This window comes from Hippopotamus amphibius, chromosome 6, assembly GCF_030028045.1.
Source record: "Hippopotamus amphibius kiboko isolate mHipAmp2 chromosome 6, mHipAmp2.hap2, whole genome shotgun sequence".
NCBI lineage: Eukaryota > Metazoa > Chordata > Mammalia > Artiodactyla > Hippopotamidae > Hippopotamus > Hippopotamus amphibius.
The window spans coordinates 101,822,739-101,848,817 of NC_080191.1; the positions used below are offsets into that span (position 1 = coordinate 101,822,739).

The following is a 26,079-nucleotide window of genomic DNA, read 5'->3' on the forward strand; positions in this document are numbered from 1 at the left end:
GTGCTGATAAGACTGTGTGGCCAACAGAAGTTTTAATATAACTGGTGTGTGGATAATTTTTGACTCACCCTCATATATAAGCAGGTACATAGCATTATATGTAAAACAGATAAACAACAAGGTCCTACTGTATAGCACAGGGAACTATATTCAATACCCTGTAATAAGCCATAATGGAAAAGAATCCAAAAGTATGTGTGTATCTATCTATATCTATATCATCACTTTGTTGTACACCAGAAACTAACATAACATTGTAAATCAACTGTACTTCAATTAAAAATAAATAAAAAAATAAAGTACAAGAAAAGTCTATAATTCAATTTGAGTTTTAATGAAATTTGTAGGTTCATTACTAAAACTCCTAAATAATAAAGAGCCCATGGATATCCCCTTTTACCTACAGAGACTGGATCAATGGTATCACATTTGTTGCTGGAACTTTGTTAAATAAACTAAAACATACATTTTTTACTTAATGAGGACATTTAACAGGGGTTAAAAAGGGATGGATGTGAAAGCTCTGCTGATAATTTCAGACAAATTGGGGATTACCCTCTCTGTGCCTCAGTTTGCTCATTTGTAAAATGTCAGCCTTAACAGCACCCACAGCAGCCCACCCACTGTCTGTGCTGGGGATTCAGTGAATCAACACAGGTAAGGAAAGCACTTATGACCACACTGCCTGGTACACAGCAGGTGCTCAATTCATGTTTGCCATTACTATTATTATTACAGACTTACTCATTGTGAGAGAGAACAGCTATATTACTCAAAAGAATGAGGAAAGCTTCAAGTGATAAATTTTTATTTAACAGAAATGCAAGTTTAACCAAAATAAATATGCCTTATTACTTAGAGAAACTTTGAATTAGGACTGCTAAACTCGAATGTAAGTGTTAAGATTTATTCATTGATCCCAATTTCATTCATTCTAATCCCAGTATCCTGCAGTTACCACAGTCAGAGATTATATCTGATTAATGCTTTCCTCTCCCACTACTTTATGACGTGTGGAAACAGGGATGATCTCTCTCTTGATCCACCAGATTCTTAGTCCCTGCCATACAGCTGGGATCTCATAAATGTTGAATGAAACAGAACCAAACAAAGAAGTTCTTTGTAATAGGTACAGGAAGAAGAACAGAACTTTCATAATGAGTGAGATGCCTGCTGTTGAGATGCATATTAGTAAGAGGAAGTCTGGCTGATGTGCTCGCCTTGTGCGGGAGCAGGGGAAATCATCTCAGTCAGAGGCCAGCAACTCAGCTCTTCCCAGGCAAGCTTAGGACTCAGACCCGCTGGGGCTGGCCAGGCTGGCCAGGCTGGCCCAGGAGGGGTCCCGCTCTCAACTGGGTGAGCTAGGCCTCATCACCTTAGTGCTAGATTCCTGTCTCCTTCTGGTCCTGGACTCCATGACCTTCACAGGCAAAAGGACCAGTGAGCATAAATGTTCAACCCCAATCAAACTGTGCATCTCAATGGAGACAGGACAGAATTTATTAGCCTCTGAGTCTAATTTAGTGGGCTGAGCAGATATTAAAAAAAAAAATCAAAGTCACATCAATTCTACAATAAACACTGAGTAGAATTATGACTAAACACGATGGTGGTTCTGCTAGCTTGTTGTTTGGCCTGCTATTTGATATGCGAACAACAGCAGAAATAACAATGCAGCTTCAGCTGTAATTTAGAGATAAAGGGAAAAAAAGGCATGAGCACTGGCTGAAGATAACAAATTCATGTTTTCAGGAAAAAAACCACCAAGGGCTCACTCAGCTTGCTGCCGGGACTGCGAGGATTCTGAGCAACGGTGGGCTGGATTGTGGAGGCACCGAGGAGGCCCCCTCCAGGCGTGGGTCCCCCCACGGAGACCCAACCCACTGACGGTAGCTGCTTGGTGCAGAGCAGGTGACAAGGAGGGAGGCTGACCCACCCCTGCCACGTGACTGCTCCCCAGCAAGGGCAGCCGTGGAGTAGCTCCACGCAGCCCCTCCCCCCAACACTAGTCCTCTGGCTTTTATGCTTATCCCCCCTACAATTCACTGTCCCACAGCAGCCCAAGTTAGCTTTAAAAAATTGCTCATCAGTTTACGTTTATACCGTCAATACTTTTCATAAGCTCTTTAAATACCCTTCCATTCCAATCCGAATAAAATCTAGCCTCTTAATTGTAACCTACAAAGCCCAGTGTGATCTGGTCCCCACTTCCTTTTCCATTTTTCTTCACATGCCATGTCCCCCTCCTCACCGTGTCTCAGTCACACTGGGCTTCCATCCATAGCTAGGAAACGCCTGGGTCTGTCCTGTAACATGGCCTTCGCACGTGCAGGATTCCCTGCCTGGATGTTGCAAAACTGGCTTCTTTTTATTCTTCATTCAAACGTCAATGTCATTGCCTCAAAGAGGACCCCTCCATCAAAGGGCATTTCTCCCCTCCCCTAACATCATTCTGTGACAGGGCACTCCAGTCTTTATCTCTTTCACAGAAGCTAAAGGATTCTGTGATTCTTTCATTTGTTTACTTGCTATCTGGGTCCTCCACTAGAATGGAAGTTTTTGAAGACAGGAATTACATCCCTCTTATTCAGCCCTGTGTCCCCAGTGTCTGGGACAGAGACTGGCTCATAATAGGCTTCCAATAAGCATTTGTTGAATGAATGAGCAAGCAATCAGAGGGCATGGAGTGATGTGTTTATACAAAAGCTATAAGGGTATAGAGGTGTAAAACGGTGATGATAGGCTTATACAGAAATATCATGTAATAAGCATTTGTAATACTCCTGAAAGCTGGCCCAGAAGGATACTAAGCCAGCTTGATAATTAACATCAGCCATGAGCTCTGTAGATTTTAGCACTATCTGAGCTGCTCATGCAACTTACTTGCTATCTGATCACCCCTACCTTTATTCCACACATTTTTGCCCTTTGCATCTTAATCCCTAACCACTAGACTACAGAGACAGTATGACAAATAGAGACAATAGAGGGAGGGAGAAAGATTATTACAAAAAAGCTATTAGTAAGGTAAATGGCAATGTTAGTCATTAAAATATAAATAATTGAAAATCGAACCACTTGGTTGACAAAGAGCTGTGAGACTCAGCCTAAACTTGAGTGATTTATGGCAGGCAGGGCTGTGCTACCAGTATGAGGCAGCAAAGAGAGTCCAGATAAAATTTATATAATTTGGCAGGCAACAGATTGTTCTAACTCATCTTTCCAGATGTACGACATTTTGGAGCTTGATTATAATATGCTGTAAATAAAGATTACTCACCGTGTCTGCCAGCTGGGGAAGAAGAACAAAGGAGGTTGGGTTACTATTTGGTAGGAGAACAGTGTTCTGTATTGTGTCAGAAATCACGGCAGCCGAGGCTCTGCCTTGTGAGCTTTTTGTAGATAACTCAAAAATCAAGGCAACAAATAGGGTTTGGAGAAATGCAGACAGATCCAGCATCTTGGTAAAAGCACAGGTCCTTCCGCAGGGAATGGGTGGGAAAATGAGAGGGCCATACATCAACGCTTCACGGCCAGGTTGTCAGAGGGAAAGGATACCCGCCTGGGAGAGAACATTATGTTGCAGAAAGGTACACCAAATTTGGAAGGTTAAAAGGTCCTAACTGCTCTTTACTCTAGATTTTCCTCATGTAGATATCTATAGCTATCAATTATATATATGTGCACATATGTGCATATTTTTATATATGTGTGTGTGTATATGTGTATATATGTATATATATAAACATCAGAGATGGATTTTTCTCTTAAATAAATGAAGCTTAAGCTTTAGGACCACACTGTCCAATATGAAAGCCACTAGCTTCATGTGACTATTTACATTTGAATCAATTAAAATTAAATGAGAGACTTCTCTGGTGGTCCAGTGGTCAAGAATCCATCTTGTAATGCAGGGGACACTGGTTCAATCCCTGGTCAGGGAACGAGGATACCACATGCCGTGGAGCAACTAAGCTTACATGCCACAACTAGAGAGCCCGTGTGTTGCAACTACCGAGCCCGTGCGCTCTGGCACCCTTGCGCCGCAGCTAGAGAGAACCCTGCGCACTCAATGAAGAGCCCACATGCCGCAAAGAAAGATGCTGCGTGCCGCAACTAAGACCTGAAGCATCTGTGAAAAATAAATATTAAAAAAAAAATTAAATGAAATAAATTCAGCTTCTCAGTTACATTAACCATCTATCAAGACTCAAAGTCCCACGTGGCTCGTGGCTACATATTGGACAGTGATGTGGACACTTCCATCATTGCAGAAAGTTCTGGACAGCACTGCTCTCTACCTCTCACCCGTGGGGCCCCTTGCAAGGCCTTGAAAAGGGTCTAGCTATATGTTCACATGATCATGTGCTTTTATAACAGGTAGAAGTCATTGGTTGTGATTTCCTTTCTTGTTCTAAAGGACATTTCTGAGATAGTTTTGTACCTACTTTTGGATTTACAGTGCTGTATCGAACCCCTCAAATTTTAAAAGATCAGGACTCATCGTACTTGGATCTACCCTTGAGTCAATGTAGTTCACGTGGCTCCCAGGCCAGAAAGCCCTCTCTGCTAATCCAGCCCCAAAGCCACTGACCTTCATGACCCAATGAATAGATTTTGATTCCCACATACGGATGGTTCCATTCTGCTACGGAAAGGCAGAGTTAAGATCAGCACTGCATTCAAAGCTTTGAAAAGTCTGTCTTTGAGACCAATGCCCTCTATGGAAATGGGCTCTAATTTGTCTATTTTCTCCCTTCAAATAAATGCCTGAAGGGAACTGTGACATTCTTTTTTCAGTCCTAGTGTTTAAGTTGTTACGTGTTTATAGGTAATATTTGTAGGTTACGCATTAACCAGCTGAGTCCTCATCTTGTCCATGGAATTCTTGTGATGCTGCGAACATGTAGTTTGATAGAAGAGGCTGCTATAAGGGTCTCAAAGCAAATTCAAAAGAGCATTTGCCAAATCAAAACGCCTTTTTGCTTTTAAAATTTTGAAAGTAAAGAAGATACAGGCGGAATGAGTAATTTTATAAGCAAATGAGTCTAACTCAAGGCAGTCAGGCACACCTTCTCAGGGAAGGAGTAACAAATGATAAACAGAAGTCAGGGCTCCCACCCGCTAGGACACCCCCTTGGCATGGCTGGCTCTTTCACACCAGCTGAATTCAATCCTTAGTTATTGTCAGGGGTTAATCATTTTAAAAAGTTTAATGTGACTCCCCACTGATTGATTTCACCATCAGGGGAGTTCTGACCTTGTGTCTCCATTTTCACCTGATCAAAACCACCAGATATATCCTTCATGCTTGGAACACATTTCAATAGACATGCTGGCAGCCGGAGAGGGAGTTAATAGCCACCAGTTTATGCTGCCTCAAAATATACACAGTGACATCTCTCATTTTTAAGAAATTGGCTGGTAAATTGTCTCAATTTTGAGTGCAGAATTTGCTGCTTTTCTTCTATGAATGCCGACACCCTGGGTGATCATTCTAAGTGGGGTACTTACGGCTGTGGTCCTGCACGTACTGGATGAGCTCACATGTCTGCGGTTTAAAAATAAAGCGGAAAGAATTAACCAACAGAGTGCCAGGTCCAGCAGTTGAGAAATAAACAAATGTCACAGGGCGCTCAGGCTCTGTTGGAGTCAGCAGATACGTACGGAGAACGAAGCCAATCCTTTGGCCCCTTTCACACCCTAGGGAAACAAAAAGAATGTGGTTTCAGGGCTTTGGACACACACACACATCTGGAGCCAGAATGTGCATCAACATTACTCTAAGAAAAAAATAACTTCTTAATGTTTTTATTCTAAGTTAGAGGGAGAAAAGAACTCATGTAGGATACTCATCACCTAATTACCAATAACATTCTAAGGGGAAGAAACTGCAAGCCGCAAGTGTCAAGAGGCCACTTTCCTCCAGCTGCATGTCTGGACGATAAGGGTTGCTCAGAAGCTACGGATGGAGCTGACAACGTCCTCCTTAAGGCAGAGGTACCGAGTTCCCCAATGCTTTGCCTTGGCCACTGGGCAGCCTCTGAGCAGAACCTAAATAAATTCCCGTCATTGGTTGTTGGATGACAAAAGGACCAGACTCAAACTGAACTTCTGGAAAGGTAATCCCCATTGTCTTCCCAAAATGAATATCTATCTATCTATCTATCTATCTATCTATCTATCTATCTATCTATCTATCTATCTATCTGGGTTGGGGAAAGAAAGAACAAAGTGGCATTGGTTTGAGTTTCATGTGTTCAGTCTCATCTTTGGAACAGGAAGAGTCTGGCTGCTCTCAAACAGAGACAGGGAAAATGTGATAGTGCCCCACCCAAACTCCGGAAGAAAATAAGTTTCACGTGAATACAGCATTGGTAACTTATGTATTAATTTCCTCTTGCTTTCTTTCATTTACTGATCACTTACTGGCTGTGAGAAAAGGGCAAAGACTGGCCAGATAAACACAATTCACTCGTCAGTGGGAAATCTCATTCTAGACGAGATGAGAAATCTCTTTTCATTTCCTCCCTCAATTGCCCCTACCGCCCGAGAAATGGAATGTGGTATTTCATCGGCATTTTGTTTTCCTCCTCTCTCCGAGCACATGAAAGGTGGAAAAACAGTGAAAACTGTTGCCAAGCTGCAAACACAGAAAGCACACACATTTGGATGACTTCGGGCACCGACTTTGTATTTGGAAAAGCAGCTGATCGATGGGTTTTCAATTTACCTTGCGTCCAGGAGGTCCCAGCTCCCCAGGGGATCCCGGCTCTCCCGGAAGCCCAGCAGACACCTCAAAGCAGAATTTATTTACTTTAAAATTATACACGTCTGTTTGTGTGTTTGTGGGTGTGGGTGTTTTACATTTCAAAAGCAATACACTTTCATTTTAGAAAATTGAGAGGTTTCCAAAAAGCACACAGAAGGAAGAAAGAACATCCTCAGTAACCTTTTCTCCCCCAGATAATCCTTGTTGACATTTTGGTGTCTTTTCTTCTAATCTTTTATGTGTTTATCCTTTTGGTATTAATCTATATATATTTTAATATATTTTTATAATTTTTCCTGTTGCCTTTTAAACGAAATATATATCTCTGGGCATTTTCATGTTACTAAATATTCTTTCACAAAAAAATCACCTTTCATGGCTTGCATAGTACTCTGTTACATGGATATACCATGATTTATTTAATCAGTCCCTTATTGTTGGCATTTAAGCTTGCTGTTGTAATAAGTATGCCACTATAAAGTCATATGTGCAGTTCTGATTATGTCCTTAGGGAAGATTGCTAGAACTAGAATTGCTGGGTCAAGGGAGAATTTTTTTATCTAAATAAATTATCTCAATTTATTTAAATTTAGTAGGTGACTAAACTGAAAAACAAACACATGAACAAAACCCCAGAAAAGTAAAAATTTAAATATAAAAACCTTTGAAATAACCACAACAAGGAAACATTTAGTAGTTAGCTGGAAATATTTGTAGTAAAATGGGTACTAACAGCAATAAATAAAAACAACAGTTCTTGACTACTTACTTTATGCATGTGCATTCAACAATACAATTCATCACAAAGAAAGCTAGAATTTAGTTTAAAAATTAGGACACTATCCCTTCGTTCATTCACAATGTTATGTTTTTTTATAGGAATAAAAAACAAAGTTGTCTAAAATCAACTTAATTTGTAAAAGCATTGCCTATGGAACAGCAAATAATTATTGATGTCCTTTGGGTCTTACAATGATATTTACAGCATGCTGAGTTGAGAAAACAAAACAACAACCTTACTGATCATATTTTATTTAGAAGATATAGATTAACCTCCAGGGGCAAAAAAGGCAGATTGAACATAGGTGTTAATCTTTGCTCCTTCCAGTGTCCTACTAAAATAATAGTAAGCAGATTGTTTTTAAAGGCAAAAGAATGACGGGCATGGGGAGAATGAGAAAGGAGACAATAGTTGTCCAACTTTGGAGGCTGGAATGTAGAAGCACTGGTATTAAATGACTCAGAGCTGAAAAAGCTGAATCCTAGGCCAACAGCTGGGAAAGCCAAGAGCCCGTGTGTTTTATAACACATTCTCAGAAGGTACCTCTAGAAGTGGAGGTGAAGGAGAGAGGCTGAACAAGGCAGATTGGTTGAGGATCATTTTAGGAATCCCCAAGCCTCCTACCCGTTCTCTACCATTGGGTGAATGTCCCTTCTTCCTCCTCAATGACAGAGGGAAAACCGAGGTGTCTGCACTAGGAAACCCCAGGCAGAGCTGAGGGCCAGTTGTACTGTCCAAAAAATAGGGTGTTCAAATGAAGGTGTGGAGAGCTAGGGCTCTCAGAAAGCTGGTAACCAGACCTTCACCCTCAGGCAGGAGACTGAAAGAATCTTCTTAGGGGAATCTGGCTAGGTAGAGAAGAAAGACCCAAAGATGTTGATATCAGACGTTTGCTAAGTGATCATTCAGCTGGGTCACTCTTCAGCAAAACTTGTAGTTGGCGAGCGCCACACATTTCCTCAGGGTTTCCAATCAGAATTTTTGTCCAAGTGTTAGCCCATTCCCCAGACACGTGAGAAATAAAGACCAGAAGAGAAAAAAAAAGCACAGAAAAACCCTATACTTCAGGGAACAGACTATGTTGGGCAAAGAAGACGTCAAAAATACTAATTTATATCCTCAGAGAGATAAGATGTGTTTCAACCATGAAACAAGAACAGGATAGTATAAAAAAGGAATATTCGAACAGCAAAAAAAAAATGACTGCTTGAAAATTAAACTATGAGAGAAGTCTTGTAAGATAAAGTCAAAGAAATCTCCTAGAAAGTAGAGCAAAAAGACAACTTTTAGAGAAATAGGAGCTAAAATTGCCAGGTTTTCATAATAAACCTTGTGAAATTAGTTGACTCTCTAAAGCAGTGGTCCTTAACTGGGGTGAATTTTATGTTCCTCAACCCCGACTCTTGTGGGGACCTTTGATAATTTCTGGAGACATTTTGGCTGTCATAATGGGGGGGAGGGAGGGTGGTGATGCTGACTCCAGTGGGTAGAGGCTGGAGATGCTGCTAAACATCCTACAATGCACGGAGCAGCCCCCACAACGATTATCCAGCCCCAAATGTCAGTAATGTCAGTAGTGCTGTGGCTGAGTAACCCTGCCTTGAAGTATGTGCCTGTGGAAAGTTGATAAAAAGTATACATACATACAAACATGCCTGTATACTCAAAACAAAGGTTAAAAATCATGGCAAATTAAAAAAAATGCTTCAGTTGGGGGAAAAAGGTGAAGATTTAGAAAATTTAAACTAGGAATGTAATCATTCCAAGAGAACTAAAGAGACACAAAGCTTTGTCACCAAAACCTTCCAACGGGAACTGCCGATCTTTCAGAGGGAAAACTTGGAGGTTTTCAGCGTCTAAACTTCAAATTCAAAAATATGCACAGAAAAAGCAGCATGGTAGGTGAAATAAGCAAGTTAAAAACAGTGGTAAATTGTCCAATGTGGGAAAAAATTCAAGTAACCAAAGGCCAAGAGAAAAAGATGGTATATTTATTCCCCATTACTTTATTGTTTTTTTTTTTAAATGATTAATGTGCCATCGAGCAGCAAGGGAGCCCAAGAAACTGCCTCCCATGTTCAAGGGTAAACCACCTCGTTAACAAGCACAGGGAAAAGATCCAGAGATCTGGATTAATTTGAAAGTCTTTTCCAATTATGTTTCTTTTATCCGTCGTCTTCTTTTTTTTTTTTGAGAGCAAAAATGGTAAAGGATAGTCATCCAAAAACATGTATAAAGAAAAGAATTATAGTCAGGAAGCAGTCCTCTTGGGAAAAGCAGGATGGAGGGAAAGAACTGTCTTTATTTTGTACCCCTAAAACCCACATCAATAATCTCTTCACATAAAGTTTTTGTTATACTTTGTAGGAAAAAACAGATCAGAGTAAAACTAACTATGATGGCAAAACTGAAAAACCACCTCAAGTATCAGTTTTTCTCAGACTTGTGTTTTTCTTGTCCTGCAACTAACATGGTATCAAAATCAGTTTACCTAATCAGTGCTGTTCTGAAGAAAAGAGATGAAGAATGTCTCAGGAGAGAGTTGTCATAAGATTGCGTCTTTTATGAAGCAACCATCTCATTTTTGCAGCTTATGATATATAAAAAGTCAGAAAGGGTGAAATCCATTCTTAGCACACAAGAGCCCAAGGCAAACTGGGGATGCTGATGCTTCTGAGGGTACCAGAGACGGGTGTTTATTCTGAGTGGTCCAAAACATTAGGCAATGTCTAAGGCCCTCCAGAGAATAATGAGGACACATTCAGTTATGTAATAAGTGGAAACCTACTCCTAGAGCTCAAGAGATACTTTCTTAAGCTAAATCAGGAGAGGACCACCTTGTTAAAGTAATTTAATGAGACCCTAAAAAGGGAGACAAGATGTCAGTGGGTATTAAGTTATACGAGATCTGCCGGGGGCGGGGGGGGGGGGGGAGGGGGGGAGAGGATTAAGCTGGCCATATTTTGTGGTGCAAAAAAATGTTTTGGACCACAAGGATTCCTTAAGAAACAACACATACGACTTATTTCCAGTGTTAAGCATGGTACCTTGTCAGCCAGATCAGGTGAACTTGGTTAATAAGAGCCAATATTTCATTGCCTTATTGCTGGCAGTGAAGGATAAGTAAAATATCCATTTCCCTTCCCCAAGTTTACCTTAACAAAAACCACACATTTTACAAGTCTTTGGGATCAAGTGGCAACTCAAATGCTGTAAAAGCATAAAAAAGGATTTCCCAAAGTAGCTGAGGTTGTAAAGCTTTGCAGCCTAAGAAACTTACTGTCTTGCCTCTAGCACCCTTGCGTCCAGTCTCTCCTGGACCACCAGGGACTCCAACCTCACCCTAAAGAAGTTCAGAAAAATAAAATAAAATGGTTAGTAAAAGCAAAGAGATATACCTCAATGTCTTTTTATACTGGTTCCAACATGAAGACAGTTTTCACAAATATTTTTATCTTTAATAGTCTTCTTTGAAGTGTCTTCCCCCCCAGTAACCCCTCATTTTTCAATTCTCAATATAGGACACTGGAGCTTCGCTGTTTTATTTCTCTGTCTCTCCAGCCAGAACACAGCCTCCTTGGAGATATGAACTGTGTTTTTCATTTTGTTCCCTGATCCTATCACAGGACCTGGCATTTACTGAGCTCAGTCAGTGTTTCCAGCAGAAGTGAAAGCCTTAAGGTAGAGGACAGCATTGCCAGCTTATTATCTGAAGGTGATTTATAAACACATTGGGAGAATTGAGGCAAGTGAGATCAAGTAAGTTTGGTTTTCCTTACATTGTACTTCCCCTTGCGCAAAGAGGAAAATGCCTATGGTAGAGGGGAAGGGGTGCATGTGAGGAGAAAAATAAGGATAATTCCTTCCTTCACTTATGAATTAAAAACTAGAAATGAGGTATTATTTTTAAAAGCCTGCTTCTTTCTTCTCTCCGTTCCCCATAACGTTTTCTTTTTATTCATTTATAATTAACTATCCTTCTATTGTCCTGTAATACATTTCATAAGCCCAGGAATAGCTCTGACTGATCTCTAGTCAGTATGAAGTACATGGTACCTTAGGTCCAATTTCTCCAGGGAATCCTTCTTGCCCCTATAATCGACAGTAGAGAAAATTAATACATGCACATATCACTGGGGTAGGTGTATATTAACTTTAATTTTGCCTGCTGCCTTATTTAGTTTAAATGCCTCTGAACCAAGGAGAGGCCAAAACAATTGAAAATGAAACTGTACGGCATGATTTGAGAAACTAACTCCAATTTCTAAATTAAACTATTTACTGGTCTCACCAAAATATCATGACAACCTAAGATATATGGGTAAATGCACACATCTGAGGAATTACACATCACCTCTCCTTCAAATGTAGATATTCAACAGGATAGCTGGTGCTCTGGCCATGTGTTTCTGAAAGAGTCTTCTTGAAATGGATTTCAATTTTGGGGAAGAAATTAGGGAAGCCTGCCATCTAAATTTGATCATTTGTTTTCTGGTCCTCTGTTTACTTTGGCCACAGGCTATAGTTGAAGAGGTATGATAATTCTCATTTGAGGAAAAACATATTTTATTTAAAATAAAGTTTATTTTCTGATCATTAAAAGTAATAACTCCTTAAATATATTTAAAATATAAAAGGATAGAAAGAAGAAAAATCACCCAAATCTCACTTCCCAGAATGGTTACTATAAATATTTTGTCATGTTTTCTTTAATCTTTTAAAAATACATTTTAGCACAATTGGGATAAATGTTTTACATTCTGTTTTTTACTTGACGTTGTCATTTAAGTTCTCTACAATTATGTATAAATAACATTTACATGCATTTTAAAGAGTGGTTAATATTCCAAGGCTACTTAATAGTTCCATTTTTATCAAAAATTAAGGTTGTTTTCAATTATTCTCTATTCTAATGAAAATTTCACTGGATATCCTTCATTCATTAGGGTTTTTTTTTTTTTTTAAAGAAATTTTAGCTTTTGGGGGTTTGTTTATTTTTCCAGACAGCATCTTGCATCATTCCCATTGGGATTTTACTTGGAATTACATTGACCCTTTATAATGTTTTAGACTTTCCAACAAGAACCTGGTATGCCTCCATTTATTGAAATTTTAAATCTCAGAAATTTTATATCCCATACATTTTTGTAGAAAGGATGCTCCTAACTATGTTTTTGTGGATGTTACTATGATTTCTAAGTGGTTATTGTTGGTATATAGCAATCACTGCTTTTGGTAAATTTATCTATTTTCTAGACACAAATATTCAGTGACAATATAAAGTTCTAATTCTGATATAAAGTTACGAGGTTTAATTTTGAAGTTACTGCTTGGCCCAATGCACTTTGAAACGTCTCACAAATGGTTAGAGTAAACACAGTTAGAGGACAAATTTTGAAATGCCTCCCAATGCTCTAGATTAGATGTACTGTTCAGGCTGGAACCAGTCCGGCCCTGGCCGTGCATCTCTGCAAAGAACAGAAAATTAATTTCAAGTTTCAATTGTTGCCTGCCCCTTAGGTTGAAGTTGGTCTTTTTTTTCCTACCACATTCCCCACAAGATGTCAGCGAATAAATGACCACCATCTAGCTTTAAAGGTCCAAGACGACCTTATTCACTGTTTTCTTTTTTCTCTTAATGAAATGGAAATGGAAAATGACCAGCTTTCAGTCGCTGTGTCTTACCTTTGCTCCTTTACTTCCAACGCTACCAGCACCTGGGGTGCCATCATCACCCTGTAAACAAAGCAATTATTTACAAACATCCCAGACGGCTGGCAGAGGCAGGCTTATTCGCAGAACTAGGCAGCCAGTTTGTTGGTTTGATTAGGAGAAATCAGGCGGCAGGAGTTTCCCTCTGGGGCAGGCACTAAAGGGAACACGCAATAACAGACACAGACAATGCACTGCCCCTTAATCTCTCTTGTCTTATCTGCAACATACGAGCGATAGACATACCTGCTCATCATGTGATGGGGATTAAATGAATTAAAATTCCAGGTGCACAATAATCTTAATAAAAGGAGGTAGAAGTTTCTCTCTCCTGGGTAACGTGCATTTTAATACGTTGGCTCTAAACCATTTTCAGTTTTCTGGATAAAAGCAAGATCTCCTAAATATCTGGGCATTGGCTACTGTTGGATCCTTGTAGATGCCTTACTGAGAAGCCCGGAGCACTGGGGGAAGGGTGGGCTGGGTTTCCCACGAACGGGTTTGGATGGGAGGAAAGAACACCAGAAGGGGATGTTGAACACTAGTTTTGTCCATTTTATCATTTGGCTTCAAGATCATCCCGGCTAGGATGCCTGGTACCTGGGAAGTTGCCACCTTGGAAAAGCTGGCCAAGATGAGGGTGAAATCTCAATTTCTACCACGCTCTACAGGGAGATTGGGATGTTATCTTCAACATGCTCTTCAGAGAACCACATGTGCTATGTATTGAACTAAAAAGATTCCAAGAGCCAGATCAAAAGTAGGGATAAAACACAAACCAGCAAGCCTCGAGGACCCTGAAGGCCAACAGCTCCCTTTTCTCCCATGTTGCCAGGTTCTCCCTGTCAAACAGAACAATGGAATGTGTCCTTATTAGGTTGTTTCTGTAAAGGAAATTAGACATGACGGCACTAAGACAAGAATTTTCAACTGTGTCCGCGTGTATCACAGTGACCATAGGTATGTGGCTGGCGCTGTGAGTTTGTAAGGTTACAAGAGACACTGCCACTGCTGGCAGGTGAAGTCTCCTCCATTGACAAATGGAGCCGCAGCAAGTCTGACGCGTTGTTTAGTGCAAGCGGCCATCTCAGCAGCTCAGTGCCCTGAGCCACACCCTTGGAAATGTCTTACCGTGAGTCAAAGAGGAGGCTCTGTACTGTTTTTTAAAATTAACACAACTGTTTTCCATGATGATCTGTGCAAATCATCTGGCTGCTGCAGAAACAACAGGACTGTTAATCTAGTTTTGATCAAGATAACCAAGGTAGCATGACATCCCTGGCAGTAGTTTCTGACTTCTGACTAGTAGAACGTCTACTGTGGGTTATAAATCAATCTCAGTATTACAGAGAGGAAGTCCAGCTACTTGGGAAAGTTAGCACAGGTTTACAAAAGAAGGTTAACTCCTTGTCTTTAAAAAAAAGCTTTTAAAGTTTAGATTTAAAATGTACAGAAATGTTGTGAAGACAGTACAGAGAGTTCCCATACACTCCGCATTTGGCCATCTCTATTGTTATATCACATTAGCTACATTAGTAGGGACATTTGTCACACCAAATACGTGGATATTAACTCATTCTTAGTAACTAAAGCTCATCCTTTATTCGGATTTCTCTAGTTTTTACCACCTAATCTTTCCTTGTTCCAGGATCCCATGTCTCCGCAGGCTCCTCTAGATGGGACAGTTTATCGTTTTCTGGTTTTTGATGACCTTGGCAGTTTTGAGTACTGATTGGATATTTTGTAGAATATCCCTCAGTTGGAGCTATGCTGTGTTTTGTGAGTCTGGGGAGAAAAGACCACAGAGGTGAATTGCCCTTCTCATCACTTTGTATCAGGATTATATCCTATCATCATGGCTGACGCTATTGATGGTAATCTTGACTATCTGGCTGAGGGAGGCTTGGCCAAGACTCTCCACTGTCTAGTTACTCCCCCTGCCCTTTCCACAGGCCTCTCTCTGGGAGAAAGAGTGTGGAAGTGTGTGCAGCCCCCGCTGAAGGAGTGGGAGTGGTTACCTCTTTGTTAAGGATAGAATGAAAACACAGCACATGTGAGGAGTCCAAACGGACAAGTGTCCACCAGCAATGACCTCTGGCGGTCGGGGGGCGGGGATAAGAACAGGGTTCCGTGGAAGGGAGGCAGAAAACAAGCTGCCCTGAAGCCTTTCTTTCAGGGCAGGTTCCCCCAAAGGGTAGTCTGGGGACCACATGCCTCCCAATTACCTGGGGTCCACAGTCCTAGACCCTCTCTCCTACCCCCCAAACCAAGTGATTTTCCTCACTCTTACCCCCACTCTGACTTCCCCACTTCAGTGATGGGGTTCCTGCTTGCGCCGGAAGCCCAGAGTCACCCACCCCTCTTCTCTCTCCCTCAGTTCCCTCCTGGGGGAGCCCTGCAGAGTCATCAAGGGTCCCTCCTGTCCTCGTCCTGTTAAATCATCCAATCACTGCTTGTGCTGGAGACCATGAGAGGATACCAACCTGCCTTCTAGCTTCTAATCACTCAGCCTTCAAAATATTTCCACGCTGAGTTGCCTATTTTTAAAACCTTCCAAAGTTGGGCTGAGTTTATACATGCCAATCACAAATTATAAACAACACTGTGCTGGCGACCTGGTCAGGTCTGTCACCACAGACTTTCTTGTTTTTTTTTTTTTTTAATTTTTATTTATTTATTTATTATTTTTTGGGGGGTACACCAAGTTCAATCATCTGTTTTTATACACATATCCCCGTATTCCCTCCCTCCCTCGACTCCCCCCCCCCACTCTCCCTCACGTCCCCCCCACCCTCCCCGTCCCAGTCCTCTAAGGCATCTTCCATCCTCGAGTTGGACTCCCTTTGTTATACAACAACTTCCCACTGGCTATCTATTTTACAGTTGGTAGTATATATATGTCTGTGCTACTCTCTCGCTTTGTCTCAGCTTCCCCTTCACCCCCCCGCCCCCCCAAACCTCGAGTTCTTCAATCCATTCTCTGTATCTGCGTCCTTGACTTTCTTTTTCTTTAAAGGATCATTTTCCATCCCTTCAATACCGCCTTGTGGGGTTTTTCCAATCCTGTGCTTTCCTTCACACGATTTCTTCAGCCTAAACTCCTCACACCCCTTCTCTGCTTGCCAAGTACTTCTTACCTTCCAAAGTCTACTCAAACTCTATATCCTTATGAGGGCTCTTTTCCCAGCCCAGAAATACGTCTATTAACACTCCATTTCAGTCTCCTATCCCTGACTCGTACTTTATGTCATAGATTCTTGCCTTGAAAATATTCTCAGGTCTGTGGGATTGCTTCTACGTCCTACTTATCATTACACAACCTGGAAATTCTTTCACTGAAAAATATTTTCTAAGCACTTATGATGTGTCAGCTACTTTTTGAAGCTCTAGGGATGCATCAGTGAGAAAAACAGACAAAGATCTCTGCTCTCCTGGAGCTGACTTTAGTCCAGCTGAATGCCAGTGTAGTACCTTTGTCTTTAAAGGTATTCAGCAAAAGTTTGTATGAATGGAGGAAAGAAATAAAGGAAGAATAAAAGAAGACAAGGAAGGGTGGAGGGGGGAAGAAAGGAAGCCTGCCCTAGAACGGTCCCCCTTCCTTGAGATCCTCAGCTCAGACTGGGTGGAGCCCCTCATGAGATGATGCTGAGCTGGGTTCCCTGACCTCATCCGGGTCCACGCCCGTGACCTTAGATGTTGCTGGCTCTCTAAGAATCAAGCCAGGGTATAGGGGCAATGAGATACGCTCTCTTTTGTGTTGAAAGGGCTCTGGCTAATATAACCAGACACACTTCCCTTGAGGAGAAAACCTCAGCTTTGGTGGGTATAAAAGAATGTGACTTACTTTATTTCCTTGGCTTCCCAAACGGCCTTGGCTCCCCACCTCTCCCGCTGGTCCCAGAAGCCCCTGAAACAAAACAAGGATTGCAAATATAGCAGAACACGAAGCAACTTTCCTTGAAACCCTTTGTGCCTCTTCTAAGAGGAAAATGAACCACAGATGGGAAAAGAGTTATGGCTTTATTGACTCCCGCTCTGGAAAAAAGTATCACAGCTGTCAAATGAAGACGAGTAAATAAAAGAAAATTAATAAAGTAATTCAGGCCAGATGTTGCCTAAATGATTGTGTTTCCCTCTGAGACTTCTCTTCCAAAGAGATTTTGGTTTCTCACTGTTTTGCTGTTAGAGCAGATGCTGCTAAAATGTCTAACATTTGAAGAAGGCATTTCAGGTGACATTTGCCTTGAACTATACCCTTCCTGGTTCCTCGTTTTGAAAAAGCTTGTTGCTGTTGTTGTTAAGGTAAGCTTATCTTTATTTGCAAATAACATGATTAGCACAATAGAAAACTCAAGAAACTTTCCTAAAAATAACTAACACTCATAAGATATGTTCAGGTGGTACAAGATAAATGTTCTGACATCATTGTCTCTTTCCTAGAAAAGTTAGAAGAGTAAATGTAAATAAATTTCCATCTACGAATATGAGAAAAAAACTGTAAAATACTCAGAATATATTTAACAAGAAAGATAAAAGAACTACATAAAGAAAGCTTCAAGATTTTATTGAAGTACATAATAAGAAAACTTAAACAAATGGATAAACATACCACGCGTCAATATGGAAAGTCTATTTGATATAATAGAAGTCTCTCCAATATGCTAGAAAGCCTGCTTTCTTGGAACAGCTTTAGAGCTGAACATTAAAAATTCCAATTCAGAGGCAGCCCAACCGCCTTCCTATGTTATTGACACTTGGGATCAGATTTTTCCTTTGGGATATCCAAACATATGGCAACAGAAATCTCTTTTGGTTAAACTGTTTACAGGTACTTGTAAATAATCCAAACATCAGTGAATTGAAATCATTTTCACATTTTTTTTTAACATGGTTACTATAATTTAAAAATAAATAAACCAAATCTGTGTAATAAGCATGATACTTAGTAAATTAATTTTGTTTAGGAGAAAAAAATTAACGTTAACCTTTTCATCTTTTAAAAATTAAAAATGTAATAAGTTGCACATAAAAAATTTCCTAATAGGAAAGATTGTTAAACAATGAATTGGTTACTAGGGAAGATGAGGACGATCTTCCCACAACCCTCCACTTCCCCCTCTTCTTCATCATAAAAAAGAAGAGTCTCAATTTCTTCACCCTCCACAGCTCTCAACACTTCCTAACTTTTACTTCCATCACTGCATGGAGCTCCCACAACCTGTGTGTTCAATCCAGCTGACTTTTTTCCTGCTCTTAACTTATTTGAATTTGATGGTGTGTTCTCTGAAACTTTTCCACTAACTTCTGTAATGCCAAGTTACCATGTTCTTCCTGGCCCCTCTCTGGTCTCTTCTCAGTAAACTTTGAAGACTCTGTCTTCTATTTGCCTCTTAAATCTCTTTGTACCCCAGGACTCCTCTGACCTTATTTTCTCACTTCATCCCCTCTTCCTGAGTGACACCCCCACAGATTCACATACCGTTTCCGCAAAATGATTCCTAAATATATGACTCTGGTCCAAACCACTCACCTGAACAGCAGAATTGTCTATTAAAATGCCTATTGGGTATTTCACAGGAATTGATCACCACCAGTCATGCTCAGTCCTATCCTTTCCATAAGGCATGGTGTCACCCTATAGTTCCCTTGAAACCCAAGCCAGAAACCTAAGAATCATCTTAGATCCCCCCTCTAGTTCATCTCTCAAAATCAATCAGCTACAAGTCCTACAGATTCTGTCCCCTTTCTATGTCCATCTCTCTTCCATTCCCACAGCCATCACCTACCTGCAGGCCCTTCTTGCATTCTCGCCTAAATTCCAGGCTTCCCTAAATGTAGCCTGGCCTCATTCTCATTCCCTCTCCTCTCTTTTTCCCTTTTGATTTAAAATGTCAGGCTGATGATGCTATCACTTTGTCTGAAATTCTGAATTCTGAGTAGCTTTCAGAATAAAGTTGAAGGTCTTTATTGACATATAAAATCCCTCAAAATGTGGGAATTGCATGCCTCTGCAGTCACTCTATGGCCATCTGAAGTCCCCCAGATTCTTCCTGTTGTCTTATGTCTCCACACATATGCAAAATGTTCCCTTAGCTGTTCCATTTTCCCATCTAGGGAGTGGTACAATCTTCCTTTCCTGAAAATCTTACTTTTAGCATTACTGTTTCAAGAAGAAGACCTGAACCCCCTAGCTGAATTGGGCCTCATAATTGTCCCATAGATTCCTCTACTCTGTATGTAGTTGTTCATTTATTTCTCGCATCCACTAGATGCCATCCTGTACAATCCTTTTTTTTTTTTAAGAACTTTTATTGAGATACAATTAACAGACAATAAACAGCATATATTTAGAGTATACAATTTGGTATCCCAATCTCCCAATTCATCCCCCCGCAACCATCCCCGCTTTCCCCACTTAGTGTCCATGTGTTTGTTCTCTACATCTGTGTCTCTGTTTCTGCCTTGCATTTCCTCTTTCATAGTTGTTAGCATTTGCCTTATGTATTGAGGTGCTCCTATATTGGGTGCATATATATTTAGAATTGTTATCCCTTCTTCTTGGATGGATCCTTTGATCTTTATGTAGTGTCCTTTCTTGTCTTTTGTAACATTTTTTTATTTTAAAGTCTATTTTATCTGACATGACTATTGCTACTGCAGCTTTCTTTTGATTTTCATTTGCATGGAATATCTTTTTCCATCCCCTCACTTTCCATCTGTATGTGTCCCTAGGTCTGAAGTGGGTGTCTTGTAGACAGCATATATATGGGTCTTGTTTTTGTATCCATTCAGCCAGTCTGTGTCTTTTGGTTGGTGCTTTAGTCCATTTACATTCAATGTAATTATTGATATGTATGTTCCTATTGCCATTTTCTTAATTGTTTTCTTTTTGGTTTTTTAGGTCCTTTTCTTCTCTTATGTTTCCCGCTTAGAGAAGTTCCTTTAGCATTTGTTGTAGGACTGGTTTGGTGGTGCTGAATTCTCTTAGCTGTTGCTTGTCTGTAAAGCTTTTGATTTCTCCATCAAATCTGAATGAGATCCTTGCTGGGTAGACTATTCTTGGTTGTAGTTTCTTCCCTTTCATCACTTGAAATATATCATGCCACTCCCTTCTGGCTTGCAGAGTTTCTGCTGAGAAATCAGCTGTTAACCTTATGGGAGTTCCCTTGTATGTTATTTGTCGTTTTTCCCTTGTTGCTTTTAATAACTTTTCTCTGTCTTTAATTTTTGTCAGCTTGACTACTATATGTCTTGGCGTGTTTCTCCTTGGGTTTATCCTGCTGGGGACTCTCTGCGCTTCCTGGACTTGGGTAGCTATTTCCTTTCCCATGTTAGTGAAGTTTTCAACTATAATCTCTTCCAATATTTTCTCGGGTCCTTTCTCTCTCTCTTCTCCTTCTGGGACCCCTATAATGCGAATGTTGGTGCGTTTAACATTGTTCCAGAGGTATCTTAGGCTGTCTTCAGTTCTTTTCATTCTTTTCTCTTTATTCTTTTCTGCATCAGTGATTTTCACCATTCTGTCTTCCAGGTCACTTATTCGCCCTTCTGCCTCAGTTAATCTGCTCTTGGTTCCTTCTAGTGTATTTTTCATTTCAGTTATTGTGTTGCATATCTCTGTTTGTTTGCTCTTTACTTCTTCTAGGTCTTTGGTAAACTTTTTGATCTTTGCATGCAGTCTTTTTTCAAAGTCCTGGATCATCTTCACCATCATTATTCTGAATTCTTTTTCTGGAAGGGTGCCTACCTCTTCTTTATTTAGCTGTTTTTTGGGGTTTTATCTTTTCCCTTCATCTGGTACAAAGTCCTCTGCTTTTTCATTTTCTCTGTCTTTCTGTGGCTGTGGTTGTCAGTTCCACAAGACGAAATGCTGCTGATACTTCTTGATACTGCTGTCTGCCCTCTTGTGGAGGAAGCTATCTAGGAGACTCCTGTGTGCTTCCTGATGGGAGGCACTGATGGTGGGTAGGGGTGGGTGGGTGGAGTTCAGTAAGACTTTAATCCGATTTGGTGGGCAGAGCTCAGTAAAACTTTAATCTGCTTGTCTGCTAATGGGTGGGGCTGTGTTCCCACCTTGTCGGTTGTTTGGCCTGAGGCTACCTAGCACTGGAGCTTACAGGCTCTTTGGTGGGGCTAATGGTAGACTCTGGGAGGGTTCACGCCAATGAGCACTTCCCAGAACCCCTACTGCCAGTGTCACTGTCTCCTTGGTGAGCCACGGCTGCCCCCCACCTCTGCAGGCACCCCTCCAACACCAGCAGGTAGGTCTGGTTCAGTTTCCTATGGGGTCACTGCTCCTTCCCCCTGGGTCCTGGTGAGCACACTTTTTCATGTGCCCTCCAAGAGTGGAGTCTCTGTTTCCCCCAGTCCTGTGGAGGTCCTGCAATCAAATCTACCTGGCTTTCAAAGTCTAATTCTCTGGGGATTCCTTCTCACATTGCTGGACTCCCAGGTTGGGAAGCCTAACATGGGGCTCAGCACCCTCACTTTAGTGGGTGGACTTCTGCAGTATAACTGTTCTCCAGTTTGTGAGTCACCCACCCAGCATTTATGGGATTTGATTTTAACGTGATTGCGCCCCTCCTACCATCTCATTGCAGCTTCTCCTTTGTCTCTGGATGTGGGGTGTCTTTTTTGGTGAGTTCCAGTGTCTTTCTGTCAATGATTGTTCAGCATTTAGTTGTAATTCCGGTGCTTTTGCCTGTACACTCCTTGAAGGAGGGGGCACATCTAATTCACTTCAAATCTCCAAAACTCAGTATGGTACGTAGGGCCGATCAATCTACCCATCCATTCCTCTATCTATCCACCCACCTACCCAGGAATGATCCCCAAGAGGGATGAATAGTGTGTTTAACTTGTTGGCTTTCTACACGAAATTTTCATGTACTTCACGTGTACATGAAATGTACTTCTGAAGTAGAGAAATTTTAATTGTCCTTGACAATAAGGGGTATATTGCAAGTCTTGCTTAAGAGCTCACTCTATATGTCTCCTTTGGACAAAATGAGCTCTATGGGATGAAGGAGATTTCTCAGAGATCACTTCAAGTATATTCCCTGCAAGCACACCCAAGCACAATGAGAGATTATCCTGTTTGAAGGTCCAAGTCCTCCAAAATAAAAGATTTCTTGGATGGATGGATGGATGGATGGATGGAAATGGACAGCCTTGTAATTAAAATATCAGAAAACCTGATTCTGTTTCCTGTGCAGGATCACACAAGGTACAAAACCAGGGTTTGTGACTGCTTTAATGGGGCTTAAACTTCAGTGAATTGTCACCCCAATGAATTACCTACTCAAATACTGCTGGCTGTAAAAGGCACTATATTTCTAAAGGAAAGAAGTGAAACTCCCTGCAACCCCTAAGATGCCAAGAGTCAAAAAGTTGCCTTGATCTGAGATGAAGTGCAGCTGTGGAGTCTAAAGAGGCACTCAGGGCATCTAAAGGGAAAGGGCATTAGCTTGAGGTCAAATTGGCTTTGTTGTAATGGTGGCCTTTTATTGAACATTTATTTTGTGCAAGGCACTGTATTAAGAGGTACATATTTCTATATAGGCTTCTTCAGTCCTTATGGCAACATGAGATACATATTATTAACACCATTTTACCAGTCAAAAACAGATTCTCAAAGCATTTAACCCCAAATCACTCTGTTAATAAGAGGATGAGATGGGAATGGAACCTGATTCTGACTCTAAAGACTGAACTCCCAGTTACTCTGTCTGCTGTTCTGAGGCCCATGTCTGGGACCGGATTCCAAAACTCTTACCATTGATGTACCAGCTGAGATTGGAGTTTTAAAATGTGAATCTCCAAACTTGATGCAGGAGGCTGGGACCAGACCTCACCTCCAGCATGGGGACTTGGGCTGGTGATCATGTTCACACTGAGACTCTGACACAGAGTCCTTGGCAATCACAACTGGTTAAGTGAGGATAGAAGGAGGTGTTTACAGCTTACATGCTTTTTTAAAATGCCCTCAGGTAGCATCTTATCACAAAGGATTGTACTAGGAGTTTGGGATAAATGGCTGGGGCACTTCCAAGAACACCAGGACTTTGGATGGGATATGGCAGGGCAGGGGCAAGAGGTATGGGTTCTTCCCGTACTTAAAAGGAATCTGTCTCTTTTTTATGGGGGTAAAATCTTTTCTACACTTACAACCAGCAAATATCAGGTGGAGATGGAACAACTCAAGGAGGTTAAATGTTCAGGTTCTGTAAAAGTCAGACATGAACTAAGTCTGAGAAAATAAAAATCAAGAGATCAGCAAGGGTTAGGCTAATGCGAGAACAAAACCTAAGACACCTGAGAAGATGCTGATCTGGAAGATGCTGGAGATGGCCAGCAACCTCAGCTTCTGATCCCTTTTCATGCACCCTACACTCCATCCACACTGAACCATTTATGGTTTCCCAGACTCACCTTGATCTCTCTCTCTCTTTTTTGAAGTATTTAATTAATTAATTAATTAATTAATTAATTTTTTAAGCTCTTTATTGGAATATATTTGCTTACACTGTTGTGACAGTTTTGGCTGTACACCAAAGTAAATCAGTTGTATTTATATGTATATCCCCATATCCCCTCCCTCCGAATTCTCCCTCCCACCCTCCCTATCCCAGCCCTCTAAGTTATCTCCCATCATCGAGTTGATCTCCCTGTACTATGCAGCAGCTTCCCACTAGCTATTTATTTTACATTTGATAGTGTATATATGCTACTCTCTGACTTCGTCCCAGCTTCCCCTTCTACCCCCCCAACCCCCATCCCATGTCCTCAAGTCCGTTCTCTACATTTCCATCTTTATTCTTGCCCTGTCACTGGGTTCATCAGTACCATTTTTTTTAGATTCCGTATATATGAGTTAGTATACAGTGTTTGTTTTTCTCTTTCTGGCTTACTTCACTCTGTATGACAGACTCTAGGTCCATCCACCTCACTGCAAATAACTCAGTTTTGTTGCTTTCTATGGCTGAGTAATATTTCATTGTATATATGTGTCACATCTTCTTTATCCATTCATCTGTCAATGGACATTTAGGTTGTTTCCATGTCCTGGCTATTGTAAACAGTGCTGCAATGAACATTGTAGTACATGCTTCTTTTTGGATTATGGTTTTCTCAGGGTATATACCCAGGAGTGGGATTGTTGGGTCATATGGTAGTTCTATTTTTAGTTTTTTGAGGAATCTCCATACTGTTTTGCACAGTGGCTGTATCAATTTACATTCCCACCAACAGTGCAGGAGGGTTCCCTTTGCTCTGCACCTTCTCCAGCATTTATTGTTTCTAAATTTTTTTTATATATACTAAGATTTGTTTTTAGCTTCCTTATTCTTTTTTATTATTTATTTATTTGTTTATTTTTTTGGCTGTGTTGGGTCTTTTTTTGCTGTGCGCGGGCTTTCTTTTAGTTGCGGTGAGTGGAGGCTACTTTTCGCTGTGATGCTTAGGCTCCTCATTGCCGTGGCTTCTCTTGTTTCAGAGCATGGGCTCTAGGCATTTGGGCTGCAGTAGTTGCAGCACATGGACTCAGTAGTTGTGGCTCATGGGCTCTAAAGCACAGGCTCAATAGTTGTGGCGCATGGGCTTAGTTGCTCCGCAGCATGTGGGATCTTCCCGGAGCAGGGATCGAACCCATGTCCCCTGCATTGGCAGGTGGATTCTTAAGCACTGGGCCACCTAGGAAGCCCTGTTTCTAAATTTTTTGATGATAGCCATTCTGACCGGTGTGAGGTGATACCTCATTGTGGCTTTGACTTGCATTTCTCTAATGATTAGTGATGTTGAGCATCTTTGCATGTGTTTGTTATCCATCTGCATGTCTTCTTTGGAGAAATGTCTATTTAGGTCTTCCACCCATTTGTGGATTGGGTTATTTGTTTTTTTGTTATTAAGCTGTATGAGCTGCTTGTATATTTTGGAGATTAATCCTTTGTCCGTTGCTTCGTTGGCAAGTATTTTCTCCCATTCTGAGAGTTGTCTTCTTGTCTTGTTTATGGTTTCTTTAGTTGTGCAAAAGCTTTTAAGTTTCATTGAGTCCCACTTGTTTATTTTTGTTTTTACTTCCATTATTCTAGAAGGTGGGTCAAAAAGGATCTTGCTTTGATTTATGTCAAAGAATGTTCTGCCTATGTTTTCCTCTGAGTTTTATAGTGTCTGGCCTTACATTTAGGTCTTTAATCCATTTTGAGTTTATTTTTGTGTGTAGTGTTAGGAATGTGTTCTAATTTCATTCTCTTTCATGTAGCTGTCCAATTTTCCCAGCACCACTTATTGAGGAGGCTTTTTCTCCATTGTATATTCTTGCCTGCTTTGTCAAAGATAAGGTGCCCATATGTGCGTGGGTCTATCTCTGGGCTCTCTATTCTGTTCCATTGATCTATATTTCTGTTTTTGTGCCAGTACCATACTGTCTTGATCACTGTAGCCTTGTAGTATAGTCTGAAGTCAGGGAGCCTCCTTCCACCAACTCCGTCTTTCCTTCTCAAGATTGCTTTGGCTATTTGGGGCCTTTTGTGTTTCCATACAAATCATAAAATTTCTTGTTCCAGTTCTGTGAAAAATTTGATCTCTTTTTATACAACCTGGTTCCTTTCCCATGCCTGCCTCTCCCTTGATCACCTGGAAAACACTTCCTTATCCTGCAAAGCTAAGCCACTCTCTTCCTCCATCCATTCTCCCACCACTATACCTTAGGTATAATTCTATTTTAACATTCAGCACGTCACATCTCAATTATTTGTTTGCACGAGTTCCTTTTATGAGATTGGGAGCACTCGAGGCCAGGATCTGAGATTGACTA

At 40.9% G+C, this 26,079-nt stretch overlaps 1 protein-coding gene across 1 annotated transcript in view; it reads right to left on the reverse strand.

The window, feature by feature from the left end:
* The window catches only part of COL6A6 (collagen type VI alpha 6 chain), a 109,035-nt gene that overhangs the window by 21,885 nt on the left and 61,071 nt on the right, over positions 1–26,079 (reverse strand). The window contains exons 23-31 of the mRNA XM_057739843.1: positions 17,110–17,172; positions 14,045–14,107; positions 13,239–13,289; positions 11,610–11,645; positions 10,834–10,896; positions 6,734–6,796; positions 5,668–5,703; positions 5,515–5,551; positions 3,281–3,292 (exon numbers count right to left, since the gene is read on the reverse strand). Coding sequence (XP_057595826.1) covers positions 3,281–3,292; positions 5,515–5,551; positions 5,668–5,703; positions 6,734–6,796; positions 10,834–10,896; positions 11,610–11,645; positions 13,239–13,289; positions 14,045–14,107; positions 17,110–17,172 — 424 coding nt within the window. The remainder of the gene's footprint in view (positions 1–3,280; positions 3,293–5,514; positions 5,552–5,667; positions 5,704–6,733; positions 6,797–10,833; positions 10,897–11,609; positions 11,646–13,238; positions 13,290–14,044; positions 14,108–17,109; positions 17,173–26,079) is intronic.